General features: G+C 35.0%; 1 protein-coding gene across 4 annotated transcripts in view; it reads left to right on the top strand.

The window, feature by feature from the left end:
• The window catches only part of Kdm6a (lysine demethylase 6A), a 213,420-nt gene that overhangs the window by 71,994 nt on the left and 122,085 nt on the right, over positions 1 to 19,341 (top strand). For all 4 annotated transcript variants that reach the window (XM_026379706.2, XM_026379707.2, XM_026379704.2 and 1 more), the window contains exon 3: positions 13,521 to 13,629. In XM_026379706.2, the coding sequence (XP_026235491.1) occupies positions 13,521 to 13,629 (109 nt within the window). The remainder of the gene's footprint in view (positions 1 to 13,520; positions 13,630 to 19,341) is intronic.

Raw genomic sequence — 19,341 nt, 5'->3', positions numbered from 1 at the left:
TTTGTTTTTTGAACGTCGCAGCACCATTATTTGGTGCATAAATATTGATAATTGTTATGTCTTGTTGATGAATGGTTCCTTTTAACAGTATATAATGTCCTTCCTTATCCCTTTTGATTAACTTAGTCTTGAAGTCGATTTTATTCAATATGAGGATGGGGTGGCTTTTAAATATGAGAAGTTCTCCTCCCCCTTGGATGTGTCTTAATAAAAATGATGATTCTGTCTCCCCTACCCCACCTCAAATTGAGATTCCGGGATTGTATCCAGGCCTCACTCATGCTAGTCAAGCTCTCTACCACTGATCTACACCAATCCACGATTGTTTCTTACAATGATTTAAAATAAAGAAAGGTGAGAAAAGAACTGAGGTTGTGTTTCGTGTAATGGGGAGAGTGGGGAAATGGAGATCTTAGGTGCTGCTTTTCTGCTTGTTATAGAGACAAGAGTTGGGGAGAGGTCCAGTGTGTAGAAGTATATGAGGAAGAGCTAATTATGGAGGTTTGTTTTGTTCCTTCTGTGGTCCTGGGGATTGAACCTAGAGCCTTACATATGCCAAGCAAATGTTGTTCTCCTGAGCCCCTTTACCAGTCCCATGGACGTTCTCTTTCTTAATATCACTTCAGGTCCCTAGGCATGGCCCCCTTAGAATACTTTACTGCTCAGAGGCTCTGGAGCCTTGCTGTTGGAATGTACCCTTGGCTGGTTAGTATCACTGTGATCTTGAGCACAGAATTTACTTTCTTTATGACTAAGTTTTCCTATCAGTGAAGTAAGGATAATAGACTTCATCATATAAAAATTGACAGGTTTAAAGGAAATAAGAATATGGTAAAGTTCTGATGTAGAGCTTAGTACATATCAAGAATATAAATATTAGCTATCAATACTTTAATGACCAAGTTGTCTAGTCTGAGTTCAGTAGTGAAGTTGTGTGAGAATAATTTGCAATAGCATAGTGTTTTAATTAGTTTATTTGAAAAGAATGGTAAAGTGCTGTGATAGTTTTTCAAATGATGCTTGCTTATCCATTAGCATTCAGCATATCACATGAGTGCAGAGTAGTAGTTCAGAGATATTGAGAAGTTTGTAACTGAGACTTATGTTTTTTATTTTTGCTATACGGACTATTGTGATGCAAAAGATGTGTATTAGTTGAAAACAGGAAAGAGTGGGATAGGGTTGCATAACAGATATATAAATTCCTTTATCTTCTTTCAAATGTTTAGCTATGGGTGACAGTTAATTAGGTTTCTGTTTGCTTCCCTTCATCCTTCTTGAATGTGTTAATGATTATGTCATAGGGTGTTGCTCCCTTCCCCTTTTCATGAGTAAAGAGGGTGATACACTTATTTTTATCTCTTATAGACTTGGGAAGCGACATGTAACAAATGAAATTAAACTCCTATCTCTCACCCTGCAGAAAACTCAACTCAAAGTAGATAAAAGACTTAGGCACCAGAACAGAGACTCTGTGCCTAATAGAAGAAAAAGTAGACCCAAATCTTCACCATGTTGGTCCTAGGATCTGATTTCCTCCTAACAAGACTCCTGAAGTGTAAGAAGTAAAATCAAGAATCAAAAACTGGGATGGATTCAAATTAAAAAGCTTCTTCTTGGCAGAAGAAATAATAACATGAAGAGAGAGCCTACAGAATGGGAGAAATCTTTACCACGTGTACCTCAGATAAGAGCATTAATCTCTAGGATATATAAAGAACTCAAAAAACTTAGTACCAAAAACCCCCAAATAACACAATCAATAAATTGGCTAAGGAACTGAACAGACACTTCACAGAAGAACAAATACAATCAGTAAACAAATATGAAGAAATGTTCAGTGTCTCTAGCAATTAGAGAAATGCAAATCAAACAGCTCCTCTCACCCTGCTCAGAATGGCAATTATCAAGAATAAAAGCAACAATAAATATCGGTGAGGATGTGGGGAAAAAGGCACATTCATACATTTCTGCTGGGACTGCAAATTGATACAACCACTCTGGAAAGCAGTGTGGAAATTCCTCAGCAAACTTAGTATGGAACCACCATTTGACCCAGTTATCCTACTCCTTGGTTTATATCCAAAGGACTTAAAATCAGCATATTACAGTGACACATCCATATCAATGTTTTAGCAGCTCAATTCACAATAGCTAAACTATGGAACCAACCTAGTTGTCCTTCAATGGATGAATGGGTAAAGAAAATGTGATATATATATACACATATACACAATGGAATATTACCCAGCCTCAAAGAAGAATGAAGTTATGGCATTTGCTGGTGAATGGATGGAGCTAGAGAATATCATGCTAAGCTAAACAAACTAATCCCCAAAAACAAAAGGCCAAATGTTTTCTCTGATATGTAGATGCTAATTCACAATGTGTGTGGGGATGCTAGGGAAGAATAGAGTTACTTTAGATTAGGTAGAGGGGAGGGAGCATGTGGGGGGGGTAGGAAGGATAGTAGAATGATTCAGACTCACACATTACTACCCAGTGTACCTATATGACTATAATTAGAGGGATTCTACATCATGTACAACCAGAAGAATGAGAAATTATACTCCATCTATGTAAGATGTATCAAAGTGCATTCTGCTGTCATGTATAACAAATTAGAACAAATAAAAAAAATCTGTTTAAAGGAAAATAAAGAATTCTCAGAAGCGGTAATTTCAGGCCTCACTGGAATGTTATTGTTCAATAACATGAGCATCTATTTTCCTACTATGCCATTTTCAGCTGTGGCATCTACCTCATAGTCTTGAGCATTACCAAAGCTCCTGCCATCTAGGTCATACCAGATGGTAGGGAGAAGAGGAGCTGAAGCAGAGTCTGTCTTTTGCCTTATATCCCATTGGACAGAACTAGATCAGCAGGCCATAACTGTAGGAATTGTTGCAAATCTGTCTTTTTTCTGTGTAAATATGTCCAATTAGGTTTAGGGATTCTATTAACAAAGAAGAATATAGAGAGAATATCTGAGACATCTAGAATCTGAAGCAAGTTCCAAAATAATGTTTATATAAATATGTAAATATTAACAGTAAAGTAGACAAATACTTGTGCTTAATATATGTGTGCAATAGAACATGGTAGGCATTTTAAAAAATATTTGTTAACTTATGGGAAAGGGAACTTAATGTTTGAGGCCAGGACTCAGAGACTTTTGAGTATACATACCCTTTTGAATTGATGATGTGTAAATTCACTTTTTAAAAATAATAAATGGAATTTAAAAACATCTGAAGGTGAGGTCTGGTATATAAGTACAGGAATAGCTATGTCATTAAGAGTCAATAATGCTTAAGGTTGTCGTTTTTAGTAACTCTTATTTTAAAATGTTGAAATTCAAAACAACAAAACAAAAAGTTGGTTCTTTGAATAAATAAATAAAATTGGCAAACCCTTAGTTATACTAATGAAGAGAAAGAGAGAAAAATCAAATTACTAAAATTTGGGGTGAAAAAGAGAATTTCACAATGGACACTGTTGAAATACTGATAATTTAAGAAACCATTTTGAAAATTTATACTCTAATAGAAAAATCGTGAAGGCATTGACAAATTTCTAGACTCATGTGATCTACCCAGTTGAAACAGGAGGAAATAGAAAATTTAAGCAGATTAATTTCAAGCAAGGAAGTAGAAATTGCCATCAGAAATCTATCAGCTAAGAAAAGCCAAGTACCAGATGGATTCTCAGCTGAGTTCTACCAGACCTTCAAAGAAGAATTAACACCATTACTCAAAATTATTCCATGAAATAGAAAAGGAGGGAATCCTTTCAAACTCATTTTATGAAGCTACCAAAACCAGACAGCATATCAAGGAATGGAAACTTCAGACCAATATCCCTGATGAACATAGATGCAAAAAATTTTTAATAAAACTCTGGCAAATTGCATACAAAAACATATTAAAAAAATAGTACACCATGATCAAGTGGGGTTCATTCCAGGGATGCAAGGTTGGTTAAACCTACAAAAATCAATAAATAATTCATCACATCAACAGACCTCAAAAGAGAAGAATCATATGATTATCTCAATAAATGCAGAAAAAGCATCGGACAAAATACAGCATCTATTCATGTTCAAAACATTAGAAAAACTAGGGATAACAGGAACATACCTCAACATTGTAAAAACTATATATGTTAAACCCAAGGCTAATATCATCCTAAATGGATAAAAATTGAAAGCATTCCCTCCAAAAATTGGAACAAGACTGGAATGCCTTCTTTCACCACATCTATTCAACATCGTCCTGGAAACTCTAGCCAGAGCATTTAGATAGAAGAAAGAAATTAAAGGGATACAAATAGAGAAGATTTCAAACTATCCCTATTTGCCGAAAACATGAGTCTGTATTTAGAAGACCCCCCAAAAAACTATTCCATAAAACTTGTATAACTCATAAATGAATTTAGCAAAGAAGCAGGATATAAAATTAACGTCCATAAATCTGTGTTTCTGTACATCAGTGATGAATCAACTGAAAGAGAAATTAGGGAAACAACCCCATTCACAGTAGTCTCAAAAAAAATTTTTTTTTTTAATCAGTCTAACAAAAGAGTTAAAAGACCTCTACAATCAAAATTACAGAACACTAAAGAAAGCAACTGAAGAAGACCTTAGAAGATAGAAGGATCTCCCATGTTCTTATATAGGAAGAATTAACATTTTAAACATGGCCATACTTCTAAAAGCTATATACAGATTTAATGCAATTTCTATTAAAATCCCAATGATATTCTTCATAAAAATAAAAAAGCAGTCCTGAAATTTATTTGGAAAAATAAGAGACCCAGAATAGGCAAAGCAATCCTTAGCAAGAAGTGCAAAGGAGGAGGCCTCATAATACCAGACATTAAATTATACTACAGAGCCATAGTAACAAAAACAGTATGGTATCGGCACCAAAACAGACATGTAGACCAGTGGTACAGAATAGAAGACAGAGACAAACCCATATAAATACAGTTACCTCATCCTAGACAAAGGCCCCAAAAACATACATTGGAAAAAAGATAACCTCCTCAACAAATGGTGCTGGGAAAACTGGAAATCCATATGTAGCAAAATGAAGTTATTCTTGTCTCATCCTGCACAAAACTGAACTCAAAAGTATATCAAGGACTTCGTCATTAGACCAGAGACCCTGTGCCTAATAGAGCAAAATGTAGGCCCAAATCTACATCATGTTGTTTAGGATCCAACTTCCTTAACTGGACTCCTAAAGCGAAAGAAGTATAATCAAGAATCAACAAATGGCATGGTATCAAACTAAAAAGCTTATTCTCAGCAAAGGAAATAATCATGAATGTAAAAGAGAGCCTACAGAATGAGAGAGAATCTTTGCCACCTGCACCTCAGATAGAGAATTACTTTCCAGGCTATATTAAAAAACTCAGAAAACTTAGCACCCAAAACCAAATAACCCAGTCAATAAATGGGCAAAGGAACCGAACAGACAGTTCACAGAAGAAGAAGTACAATCAATCAACACACACACACAAAAATGTTCAACATCTCTAGCGATTAGAGAAATGAAAATTTGAAAATATCTTGAGATTCCATCTCTAGTCAGAATGGCAGTTATCAAGAATATAAGTAATAGTAAATGCTGGTGAGGATGTGGGGAGAAAGGCACTCATACATTGCTGGTGGGACTGCAAATTAGTGCAACTAAGGAGTTATGGACATTATTTAGAAAACTTGAAATGACACTGCCATTTGACCCAATTATCCCACTCCTTGGTCTATACCCAAAGGACTTAAAATCAGCATACTACATGCAGCCATATCAATGTTTATACCAGTTCAAATCACAATAGCTACACTGTGGAACTAACCTAGATGCCCTTCAACAGATGAATGGATGAAGAAAATGTGGTATATATATGATGGAATATTTCTCAGCCTTAAAGAAAAATGAAATTATGACATTTGCTGGTGAATGGATGGAGCTGGAGACTATCGCGCTAAGTGAAATAAGCCAATCCCCAAGAAAACGAAGGGTAAAAGTAGCGCGCTCGCCTGGCATGCGGCCCAGGTTCAATCCCCAGCACCACATTACAAAACAAAGATGTTGTGTCCACCAATAACTAAAAAATAAATATTAAAATTCTCTCTCTCTCTCTCAAAAAAGATATTTTTAAATACTATCAGGCCAAGGAATTGCTGAGTACTTGGAAAGGTCCAGATTTTTGTTCTGATTTATGAGGTGTGTTTCTGGAAGGGTATTATTAACTTTAACCATGTGGATATTTTTAGGTCCTTTTTCTCCTCCTCAAAGAAATCAGATGGTTAATACATTTATTTTTTTTTTTATGATTCTGGAAATTCAAAGCAGTGAATAAACTAATCATAGACTTAATCGAGAGGTATACTCACACGTTGTAATTCAACAATTACTTTTGTGTGTTATTACATGTTATATGTACTGTACATAATTGCATGATATGTCACTTTACTCATAATGTAGAATGAAACACTCTTAAGTGGGTGACAATAGTGGTAGTTTGACAGAAACACCTTTTCCTGATGTTATCTGGATTTCTATAATGTCCTTTTACTGATGTATGTCAGAAGCAGCAGTGGGGATCTATAGTTGCATAGTTTATCACCTCTAGGAGTATCTGAATATGAAGTTGTTAAAATATATATGGAGTTTGTGGGATAAGAAAGTTTGAAAATGGTACAGGGTTGGAGTAGGGTAGGCAAAAAGAAGTGGACCTAAGTATCAAGAGCAAATAATTAATTGGAGATTTAGGAACAGGAAGGATAATAATAAATCACAGTGCTTGAAGAGTGGTTTTTGTTTAGGGTTATGAGTTGGGGTGACAGCAGTTCAGGCACATCAAGTGGTAGTGATGCTATAATACGGTATTCATTGCAATTGGGAAATGATATTTAAGAAGACAAGGAGAATGGTTACAAGAAAAGTGGTAGGGAAAACAGTAATTTGATTAGATGTATAGGGATAAAGAAATGCTTTGAATTGGTGCTGTTAATGATGAGGAAACTTTTTGAACAGGGCAAAATCTTAATTATTGCTTGATAAATTTTTAAGATTATGTTTGGATGTCTAAATGGGAAAAGTCCAGTATGTTGTTGAGAGTTAAAAGCTTTTTTAGACTTGTTAGTATGGAGGCTTATCGAAGACTGGAGTTGTCTTCACTCCTTTTTTCTTTTCTATTATTTTGGTAAGGAGTATTTAAACAAAATTTATAGGGCCCAAAAGTGACTCTTGGTAAAGAGTAAAGGGTAATGAAGTTGGAGTCAAAGAAGAAAAAGGAGTTAGAAAGGTGTAAAAGAAAAGAGCAGAAAACAAATGATGTGGAGGAAAATAAAAATTATTTTAAGGAAGCAGGATTCGCCCTGCTTTGATTTGTGATGTCTAGCAGTCGCATTCATGACTAAATGTTCATTAATTAGTGACTAGCATAATACTGTGTAAAATACACATAACAAAAAACTTACCATCTTAACCATTTTATTTGTGTAGTTCACTGTTGTTAAATACATTCTCATTGTTGTGCTGCCAGTTTCCAGAACACTTTTCATCTTCAAAACTGAAACCCCAAAATACTTGTTATATTCATCCCCTTTAAATAAGAAAGGTTCTTCTTTTCCTTCTAAAATAATAGGTTGAGCACCCCAAATCTGAAAATCCAAAATCCAAAATCCTGAATTTTTTGATCACCAATAGGACATTCCATGTAGAAAATTCTATACCTGACCTCCTGTGAAGGGTTGTAGACAAAATGAAGCTGTATTAAAAATATTGTATAAAATCACTTTCAGTCTATGTGTATAAAGTGTATATGGAACAAATGAATTTTTTTGTTTATATTTGGGTGCCATTCCCTAACATTATGTACATGTAAACATTTCAGAATGTGAAAATATCTGAAATTGGAAATATTTTGGTCCCAAGAATTTTGGATAAGGGCTACTCAACCTATAGTAGTGTTGAAATTATGTATTGACTGGTCTTTTATTGAGAAACTTGTGAAATTTAAAAACCATGATTCTTAAAAATCTATATTTTTTCTTGTATGATTATTTTTTTTAAATGTTTATTTTTTAGTTTTAGGTGGACACAATATTTTACATTTATGTGGTGCTGAGGATTGAACCCAGTGCCTCATGCATGCTAGGCAAGCACTCTACCACTGAGCCACAACCCCAGCCCCTCTTGTATGATTCTTAATGGGCTTTTAGAATCATAGAAGGTCAAAAATAGAGCTTAGTATATGATATCCCAAGTAAGAAGTCTCATTCCTTTCTCTCACTCAAATAGCTTCATACTTAAGTTCTTTGCATAGTATGAGCCAAAGATGTCCCATTTAATTGTGGGCATGGTTTAAGGTTTCTTCCTCCCTGATTGAACTCAATTATGTTTGTCCTTTTTTTTGTGTGTGTGTACTGGGGAGTGAACCCAGGGGTACTTAACCACTGAGCCACATTCCCGGCCCTCTTTATTTTTAATTTTAACACATGGTCTCAATAAGTTGGTTAGGCTGGCTTTGAACTCACGATCCTCCTATCTCAGCCTCTAGAGCTGCTGGAATTACAAACCACTGTGCCCAGATATGCTTGCTTTTAAGTTAATACCCATACAGCGATCTGATATTTGGAGCTACCCAAAATGTAATTAGTATTCTCTCCTAAGTGATAGCTTTTTAAATTTTGAGTACAACATCCCCTGTGATTCTCTTCAGTTATACTCAGTTAAAAGAAAAAAAATGGGGGCTCTGGAATTGAACCAAGTGTTTTGTGCATGGTAAGCATGTGATCTACCACTGAGCTATACATACATTCTCAGTCCCCAGATAATTTTCATGTGACAATTTATTTTCACATTCTTCACCAAATGGTAGCCCTTTATTTTGTTATAGCCTGATAAAATGTAATACTGAGAACAGAGGATAATGTTAGCCATCTGATCATATTAGACTTTGGTGAGCTGATTATTGTTGTTGATCTGTATAATATACTTTATTAATTTGTGCCATGAATACTTTTTTTAGTAGGCATATTTCATGGGTGACACATTGATTTGTAATCTGCTTAAATCCCTTAATCTGTTTTAAGGTCTTCTGGCTACTAAACCATCTTGCATGGGGTATTTAAATCTATATTTAAAATTTTTCTACTATTTATAATGTCACCTAGCTATTTCAGTTAACCTTTTAATTGAAAAAAATGCCTATGTTTAAAAATTCTAAAATATTAACAGTACATTAATTTAGTGAGGCACTGACTATATTCATCATATAATATTAATACTTAACATTTTAAAAATAAATTAGTTATCTGTGTTCATGAGCTCTAAATTTTATCTGGCAAGGATTAGCTATAGAGGATAATGTAATGTTATTACCAATAGCTATAAACAGTTATTGTTCTGGGATAACTGATTTTTCAAGTAATAAAAATAAAGCAGAACCAGGCATGTAGATGCATGCCTATAGTCCAAGCTGCTCCAGAGGCTAAGGCAGGAGGATTGCAAGGCTTTCTCAAAATAAAAAATAAAAAATAAAAAAAAAGCTAGGAATGTAGCTCAATGGTAAAGCATCCCTGGATTCTGTCTCCAGTACTGGGGGAGGGGGAGCGATTGAGAGGGGAGCAAAGGAGATGCCAAACACAAATTACAGTGAATGTTATAGAAAATGGCGCTAAGATGGGAGGAATACCTGACTGGGAGGATCTTTGGTTACTCTCCTGTGCTTTTAGTACTTAATGATAAACTTTCCTTCTAAAAGTGTTTTTGTAGTAGATAGTGAAGATTACAGATGTGTGGCGCACCAGCTATAAACAGTTACAGGATATAACAATGATTTTGGAGTGGTGGGTATTGCTTGTTCCCATTACAAGATATTATTAATTTTGTGGGCATTTCATTTATAAACTTAAGAAATTTATTTTCCTAATACTTAATAAATGGATTGAATATTCAGTTGTTTTAATCCTTAAAAATATCTATATTTGCACTGTCCAAAATGGTAACTATTAGCAATATGTTTATTTGCATGTAAATAAGTGTTCAGTGGAACATTTAAAAAAATTCAGTTGTTTATTGCATTACCCATGTTTAACCTGCTTAAGAGCCACCCATTTCTACTGGCTATCACAATGGACATCACAGATTATAGGCATTGCAGAAAGTTCTTTGTAGAATGATCGTTGATCTAGTTACAGGTTATTTTCATCTTACTATCCTTACACTGAAGGTATAGGATGGATTCTAGGGGAAAGCATAATAATTCTTTAATGATTGTTACATAAAGAGAAATGATATAGGTTAGTAATAAAAAATCTAGGAAAGCGATTAACAAAATAAAGTTTTTATATGTGCCTACTGTAGAGTTTCTATTTTTAAGACTTATTTTATAGTTTAGTCATTTTTATCTCCAGTTATGTACAAGCACACACTCTATATGGGGATGATTTTATTTGTGCATATGCCAAATTAAAAAATACAAGCAAGAAGGAGGTTTCACTGTGCTGCCTAGGCTAGTCTCAAACTCCAAGACTCAAGCCCTCCCCTTCCCCCAAAAGCTGGGGCTACAAGAGTGTGCCACCACATCTTGCTTAAAAGTAACCCTTTTAATAGGAAATATTTTTGGTTTATAGTGATTCCAAAAGCTTGGTCTGGTGACCAGTGCCAATCCAGTAATAAGGAAAAGGTTTTGAGAAAAAGGAAAAAGAAGTTTTAGTGCTTTGCTAGTAGAGGAGAAACACAGTAGAACTCCTGTCCCAGATGCTGTGATTCTAACTGCCAGTTAGAATCACACTCAAAGAGTGAGATACAAAGGCTGCACTACAGCTGTGCCTTGTCATTTATAGCCTTGAAAGAGAGCTGTTTTTTTTTAAGAAAAAAGAACTTCAGGTGCCCAAAGTCTGGATTCCTTCATTCCTATGGTCCATGAGCCCAAGGACAGATATTGGCCTCAGACAGGAGAAGGTTACTTGCTTCCTTCATGGTTAGGGAAGGGGAGAGGGAAAAGAAGGAAAAGAACAAGTCAGTTTTAAAGTAAGCTGTAGAGGCAGAGCAGCATTGGTTATATTCAAACCACGAAATGGACCCCTTTTATAATAGGTGTTTACCAGATCTTTGTTCTAAGTCTAATCCTGTATCTTATATGTTTACCATTAGCCCTTTGAATAAAAAAATTATAAAAATACTGTGTTTTTAGTAGTATTGGAAACTATCTTGTTATTTATTTTCCTTTGCGCATTAAAAATTATGTTAGGATTTGATCTGATATCAAAATTACCTTAAACATGCCAAATATATTCATGAAATTTTACTTAAATTTTAACATAATATGCTTAGAAATTTTATTCTGCCTTTTTACTCATTTTGATCTTGTTTGATATTTGGCTTTGTCAGCATCGTCTTTCAACATTGATGTCTATTTAGTAGGTACATAGTGACTTTGTGGGGAAATTGTTAAGAATCTGTTAATCCAACCAGAAGTGTAGGGTAGGTGAATTTAAATCCACCCTTTCTCATTTTTAGCTGATGTTATGTTTTATAATGATTAGAGATATGTATAATATTAATAATTTCAAGCATGTTCCTTTATTTTTTGAGAAAGGGAATATAAGCAACAGGTAACCATGGTAGTGGTATGGCATCAAGGGTGGTAGGAAGAAGTATAGGATGTTGGCATCTTTTTTTGCTTAAATCATTAAAGAAAATTTCTTTGATTTTATGGAAACAGAAGCTTTCTTGCTTTGCTAGCAAAGGAGAAACACAGGGGACTAGGGGCTGTGACTCTCATGATTTTATCTTGAATACTTTCACCATCATTTGCTTATAAATTTAATATTAATCAGCTCTAAGAAGTTGTCAGGAATAACTAAGTTTCTAAATATTTTAATGAGTTAAAACAGACAACTATTTTAAGGAATCTTTTATTTATAATATCATTATTAGCTTTAGAAAGTCATTTAATGTAAAATTAGGAATTGTCATTCTGTGGCCTAATTTTATGAATTTCTCTCATTATAAAGCTCTGTAGTAAACTGTATTTTGTACTCTAACCATCTGCCAGATAAGAATTATATGCCTTAAATAAAGAAGATCTTGTAATTTCATGCTTCCAAATTATAGTAATTTCTGAGACTTCAGTGTAGCACTCAGACTCTTTTAATTATAGAGAAGGAGAGTGATTAGTTTTCAGTGATTGTGATTTGGTATGTATGTACATTGAGATAGCTAAGGGTGGGGAACTGAAGACAGATCTTTTAGAAATTTTAGGCTTTAAGCATGAGAGGATCAGCCCAAATTTGCCTTGTGTAGTATGGGTTCTCCAAACTTGCTTGGGTAAATTTTGAAACTGTCCATAAAATGGTCCATATTTCATAGGTGAGGAAAAACGAAGGCCTTCTAAGTAGGTACTCATCTCAAGAAAACTTTGAAAATGGTGGTAAAGCAATTTTTTTTATTATTATGGAAGCTATGAGTTCCTTTCTTTATGTGAACCAAACTTAGGAGTGTATCTATAGAGATTTGGAAAATCACACACATTTCTTACTTTAATGATGCCAGGACATATATAACAGAGCAACAGTGGTGTGGAGTATTTAGTTGTTAGCAGGGAAATTTGGACAACATTATTGGGCAGCTTGAAAGAGTTGGCTCAGTAGTAGAGTGCTCCCAGGTTCAATCCTAGCACATAATAAAAACAAAAAGCCAGAACTGAGAGAGGATACACTCCTCAGTTCTGCAGCATATGGCAATTGGAATTTATATAGTTAGGCTATAGAACTCTGTTCTGTGTCATTCATTTTTCTCCTTGCAGTCTCCTGAATTGTGCTTTTTAAAAAAGGGGGTGGGGAGAGAATTGATACCTTTATGGTATTGTTGTTTTTTCCTTTGGAGGAGTAAAAGCCAGAGTGAGTATATAAGTTTGTATTGGAGTCTGGGTAAGATTAGGAATGGAGTTAGAGGTGGTATGTTTGAAGTATATCACAAGGAGAAGATAAACAAAAGGTTGTCTATGGTAACTTAAATCTGGTAGGTTCTGGCAAAAAGCTAGTTCGGTATAAATGCTATTTTTATTACTCTAGAGATTTTACAAATTCTCACATAATTCAATATGTTTCTTCCTGCCTGTGGGAAAGATGGATGATGTTTGTATTTGAGGGTAGGTTTGTTTATGTCAACAGGGACCACAATAATAATTTAGATTTTCAATTTAAGAATAAAGTTATCAAGTGTTCCTACAGTATTTGATTTGGCCAGTATTGTTTGCATTTTATAGATGGAAAAATCACTTAGACCATACATAACTAGTGGGTCTTTTAATAAATACTTAGTTAAGGAAGCTATTCCTTCTGAAGAACACTACAATGAATATGTCTGAAATAAAAGTGAAACATATAGATATAGACTTTTTAGGTGATTGAATGGAGGATATATGCATTATCTCAAGAAGGATATACATGTTGGGATTTTATCTTTGTCTTAAATGTTTGTATTTTTTATTTCTAGGCTGTTCGCTGCTACGAATCTCTAATCTTAAAAGCTGAAGGAAAAGTGGAGTCTGATTTCTTTTGTCAATTAGGTCACTTCAACCTCTTATTGGAAGATTATCCAAAAGGTAATTTTTTTCCCTTGTTAATTTCTATTTGATTAATATATATGTTTAAAGTAACTGTAATTATACCCTATTGAAGGGTACTACCATTTTTACTTCTAAGTGTAAGCTCATGAACATTGTAAACAGAAAGAAAACTGGATAGATGGAGAAATGTTGTGTAATTCTGTGTAAATCATCAATAAGTTGTCCATTCAGTAAAATTTACAACCTCCTACACATGCAATGTCATTTCGGTCTGTCTTGTTAAAAATCCTTCCCTTTAAAGGTTCTGCCATAGTAGAAAGTGAGCCATTTTTCTCATTGGAGGTGGTCTGAGAAGTTCCTGGAGAGGGGGACCTCAACTCAGGGAAAGTGGGGTTCTTAACAAACTTTGCAAAAATGAATTCAAGGATGTGTCAATCAGGAGATTTACTTAGGAAAGCAGAGACATACTCTAGGAGAATGTGGAGTATCGCGAATGACAAACGCTTCTGGGATAAAGCAAGGAATACACATTTAAGGAAGCATGTGGCCATCTCAAAAGCAAGAGGTAGAAACCCTTTGGCCTGGGCCATTAATTTTTACAGAGGGAAGGTAGCTAGGGACTGGAATAGAGGTGGAGCTGGGCCAAGTTAGGTGATTTTTGTGCTTATTTTTCTAATGCTTGCTTGCCCGTTGTCAGCTCCTATTATGTTACTTTTTGCAGACGTGGAAGCATATCAGATGCACAGACTGGGTTGCTGATGAGTTGTTGGTTATGCATTTTAGGGTTCAAGGCATTTTCTTGCATTCCGGTGACTTAAGGGCACTTTCTTTTGAGACTCCGTGTCCCTTCCTTTTTTTGTATCCCCAAATTCTTATCTCAGTTTGATATAGGTATTTGTACATTGGTGGATACTTTGGCAAGGTTACACAGACTCAGCCTTCTTTATCTTGGCTTTAAAGCCTGTCCACATTAGCTTGAAAATATTTGAATGAAGATCTGATATGTAGTCATGTTGTAAGGTAGATAAAACAGAGATATTGGTTAGATATGAGCTGGAACCTTGAATAAAACCAGACTTTTATTCATTTGAAATTTTTTTCTTTAAGAAATGAGTTAAATGACTGAAAATAATTGGTCTTAAAGACATGCCTTTTTCATGGTATCAAGTTGCCAACTCATAAGTTACCCACTTAGGAAATTAATAGCACCTTCAGATAACCCCTACCTCCATACCAATGGAAGAATCCACAGCAAAGGAAAACTTAACTTACAAGCACAGGAACATCTTAAACTTTTGATAATAGTAAACATCTTGATGTGCAGTAGATGTGTAATTCAGGCTATCAGCGAGTGCCTTTAGTAGGCAGAACACATGATAGTTTCAGGGCTAGAGTGAAGGATTGTTGGTATTTCATGTTGATGTTTTATTATACCACTTGAAAATGTGATTTTAGTATGAAAGATGCATACTCTATGATATTTGAAGTTAGACTTATTTCCCAGTTTAGCTCTACTATTGATAGCTTTAGATTATATAAATATCTTTGAGTTTCTGTGTTCTAATCTATAAAGGCAGGGGAGGGTAGATAATAGCTCAGGGGCTTGTGATTATTATGTGATACTAGTTAGTACTTAAGAAAATGGCTTCGGTTCAACAGGATAATAGGTATTAATAATTACTTAACACTCCAGTTAAAACTGTTAAATTAAAAGGAGCTATTATACCACAAATATATAGAATGCTATGCAATCTAATTTTTTAGTGCTGCACCTTTATGTATTTGGAGAGCATATACTAATTTGACAGCAGGTAAACAGAGTCTAAGACTTGAAAATTGGGTGTACATTCGGGGCTATATGTCCTTAGTGGTTATTTAGGGATATATCTTTTAGCTTTTAAACCATTATTTTTTTAATGGATTTAGATATATTTTCCAATGTAAAAGTTTGGCTATGAAGATAATGAAGAATTCACGGATATTTGGAGGTTTTTTTTTGGGGGGGGGATAAGTAGAGTGTTGGGTATGTGGCAGTTAGGCTATGTTGGCAAACTAGCTGATGGGATTGATCTAGTAAAGTGGGAGAAGGAGGAGGATAGCCTAAGGATCTAAGTACTTGAAAAGATGTGCTCCCTAGACCCATTTACTATTATATAGATGAACTGGCCATTGATAGGTAGGAAGTAGCTTGATTAGTTTGTAATAGTAGGAAGAGGAAGGAGAGAGTGGATATAGAGGTATACAAAGGTATTTCAGTATATTTTAATATTTCAAGCTGGTGGCTTCTGTTTACTAAGATGTGAGTTTCTATTTAGTGTTTTGAATTTTCCCTGAGACTTTTTGGGCTACATTCCTTCCCTCTTTAAAAAAAAAGAAATCCTATTAAAATGTGAACTAGTGAATTCTTTCTGTGAATTCCCTTCATCTTTCTAAAAATCTGAAACTAGAACCAGTTTCTAATAGCACACTCCCCTCACCCATGTACTCACCCACATTCAAGCCGCTGCCGCCGCCGCCGCCACCACCACCACCACCACCACCACCACCACCACCACCACCGCCGCCACCACCACCACCACCACCACCGCCGCCACCACCACCACCACCACATTAGTTGCCTCAGGCTGCTTTTTCCTTCTTTCTTTGGGACCTGTATAAGATAAGAGAACCACCAAACCTAGGCAAATAAATGTTTATTTTTAGATAACACATTATAAACCATAACTTTTTGAAAGTAAACATGAACCATACAATGAACATATAATTCTATGAACAAACTCTTTAGGTATTCTTATGTAGGGGACTTATGACCTTGTTATTCTGAAGACAGTTCTTCAATATGTGTTCTGATTTGTTGTTGTTTCCTTTGTATAAAAGCCCAGTGTTTGTCTGAGTTGAGTTCCTTGTCAAAAGCTGCTTCTGCAATACTAAATGGTAGAACCTGTTTGTGCACGTTTTGGACTGCGGTTTTTCTATGTTTATTTACTTTGATCTTGTCTGCTTCCTGTCTTATAGGAATAACCTAAAAATTTTTGGTCTACAAATGGTATACTTTGGTTATCATTACTATTATGAATTTATTCATTCATTTTTCCCCCCTGTCATTTCAGATGAATTTGAAGCAGAAGGGAAAAAGACTTTCTAAAATATTTTCCTAACCTTTCTGTCTGATAATAGGCACAGGGAGTTTAAAACCATTTCTGTCACTTGATTTTGCTTCTAGGAATTTATTCTTAAAAGCAATTGGATAGGAGATTCTGGGAAAATGGGGCTCAGTGCACTAGGTCTAATGCTGTAGGTTGGATTCTCTGAGAAGGAGCGTATCCTGTAAGGAATATTTTAGTAGGAAATTACCTTTAGGATTAACACCCATGGAAGGTGGAGAATAGAACCAGGATTGGCAGAGGGAGAAATTAAGCTGTGACAGACTTGGCCAACTCCATGGGGAACTTTGGAGCCTTTCAGAGCTGTCCCAAGTTGGGCCAAGATGGCCAGACTCATATTCTGCACTGATTTGATAATGAATGTGAGCCAGCCTGGGAAGGAGTTTGAACTTGGATAAGACAGCTGTCTGTAGCTGAGGCACATCTTGTAGGAACTCATAGCTAGAAGGTGTCAGGTGGGCATAACTCCCAACAATTCTTCCTTGAAAATGGATTTGAATGGTTCTTTGGAGTGTCTATCATACCTCCTTTCTACTTTGAACTACACAGCAAAACCCATTAACCTCTGTTGAACCAAACAACTAATGTGGCTGTCAGACTGCCTTAAGCAACGGAGACAGTACAGTAATTTCTCCAGGTTGGAAGACAACCTGAGAGACAGAACTCCAGGTTGAAGGACAAGGATATATATTCAGATCTTTAGAAAATATGTGTAATAAATTATAGGAGCAAAAAGCCACTGAGTTATATTAGTTGCTTAGAAAATCAAGTAGTTAAGAACACAGAAAATATTATGAAAATAAAAACAATGATGTCATTGTTACATGAGAAGTAGTAAGTAACTCCAAAATAATGAATAATTTTTTTATTTCATGTTAAGCTGGATGTTCCCCAATTATAAATCTTGGAAATTCTGGTCAGTGAATAGGTTTTTCTCACTTTTTTCCTCCTTTCAAGTAATTTTTCCCCCTTCTTCTTTGCTGATTTGTCACTTCTGGGCAAAATAGGATTTAGGTATTTAGGTCCTAAGCAGTTATAAATGCTGGGAGTTACTAATGTGGAGAAATCAGAGTTTGGTATGAGCTTTCTTTTGGTCTTTCTTGTATCAAACAACAGTACTCTATCCTGAGATATTTATAGTATAGAAGCATAAAATGCATGCTGTTTAATGATAGATGTTGAGTTTGGTTTCTACAAAATTATCAGTGCTTTTGGTCCATTTACTGCAGTCATTCTGAAACAGGTTTTAGGTATTATAAGGATATTAAAATTATTTCCCTAATTTTCTTTTAAGAACTTCAGAAAAATCTAGTTATGACAGACTAAAAATGTTTTTCATGGATAGTTAGTTAACTGAAAGATTAGAAATAAGGACTATGCTTTAGGTTAAAGGGATTTTACTAGAGAGACTTTGGCAGTGCTTACTTCTATAGCCTTTAGAGTTTTAATATTAATAATTGTTTTGAATTAGTAAACAAAATATATTAGGATCTTAAAATTAAATGCCAGTCCAAATGGAGGTGAAGTATAATTATTGAGAAAATATGTAAATGAGTGGAAAGATAAATGATTGTGGAATGGCTCATTTACAATCTGTTGCTGTAATTTAGAGTGTCAGCTCTTTATGATTTTGAATTTGAGGGTTTGTATTTATTTCTTAGCATACCATGTTGTTGTATGGATGCCCTATTTCTCCCAACTGATAATCATATGGGTTTCTTGTGCTTCAGTTTGAGTTACTTTGGAAGGCATCTTACTATTTCCCTAAGGGCTCCCAAATTGTGAAAGGGAACTTTATGATGTCAGGTAATATATATTATTAATCAGAATATTGAAAATGTACCCTCCAAATTTGTTGAAATTCTATAGCATCATTAAAAGGACAGTCTCCAGGTTTGGTATGGTGACTCCACAAAATTGTCAAAGAGACGTGGGCTTTTATTAATTAGGATGTTTTTAAACACAAATATCAAAGATTTCATTGTAGCCTAAACAATAAGTAGATTCATTACCGTGCATAATTGGAAGTTTGTAGATTGGTTGTGCTATGGATGCAATTTCAAGTCTAGAAGGATCCAGCTATTTTCCATCTATTTGTGGTCTTCTCTGGACTTGAAAGTTAGATCCCTTGTGGTGACAGTTGGTGATATATGCTTCCTTGTTCACATTTAGCATTAGCGAGAGAACATTTAACATGACTTTTATTTGTAAAAATCAGTGGTGACTGGGTCACTTGAGCTGATGTGCATGGTGTTGGACCAAAACAATCACTGGGATTGCTGGCAGCTGCTGTCCTCTCCAATCAATGGTGGAGGATGGAAGTGGGTTCAAAATGGATATTGGAATATCATTCATGCCATTCATTTCACAAACTCTTGTCTGACTGTTCTTTTATAGCTACTTTGATAATTTGGTTTACTTTTCCTTTAGGAAGACAATTAATGACTTTATGATAGCTACACTTTCACATGAAGAAATAGGAAACAGGGAACTGAAAAAATTATTCACAGTCTCATTTCCTTCTAGTGTAGGTTGGTTGGCATCATCTTCATGGAAAAAAAGCAAACATTATTCAAATGAAAAA

The sequence above is a fragment of the Urocitellus parryii genome, chromosome X (assembly GCF_045843805.1).
Source record: "Urocitellus parryii isolate mUroPar1 chromosome X, mUroPar1.hap1, whole genome shotgun sequence".
Classification (NCBI taxonomy): domain Eukaryota; kingdom Metazoa; phylum Chordata; class Mammalia; order Rodentia; family Sciuridae; genus Urocitellus; species Urocitellus parryii.
Note: the sequence above shows the minus strand (reverse complement) of the source record. Positions and strands in the feature narration are given on the sequence as shown.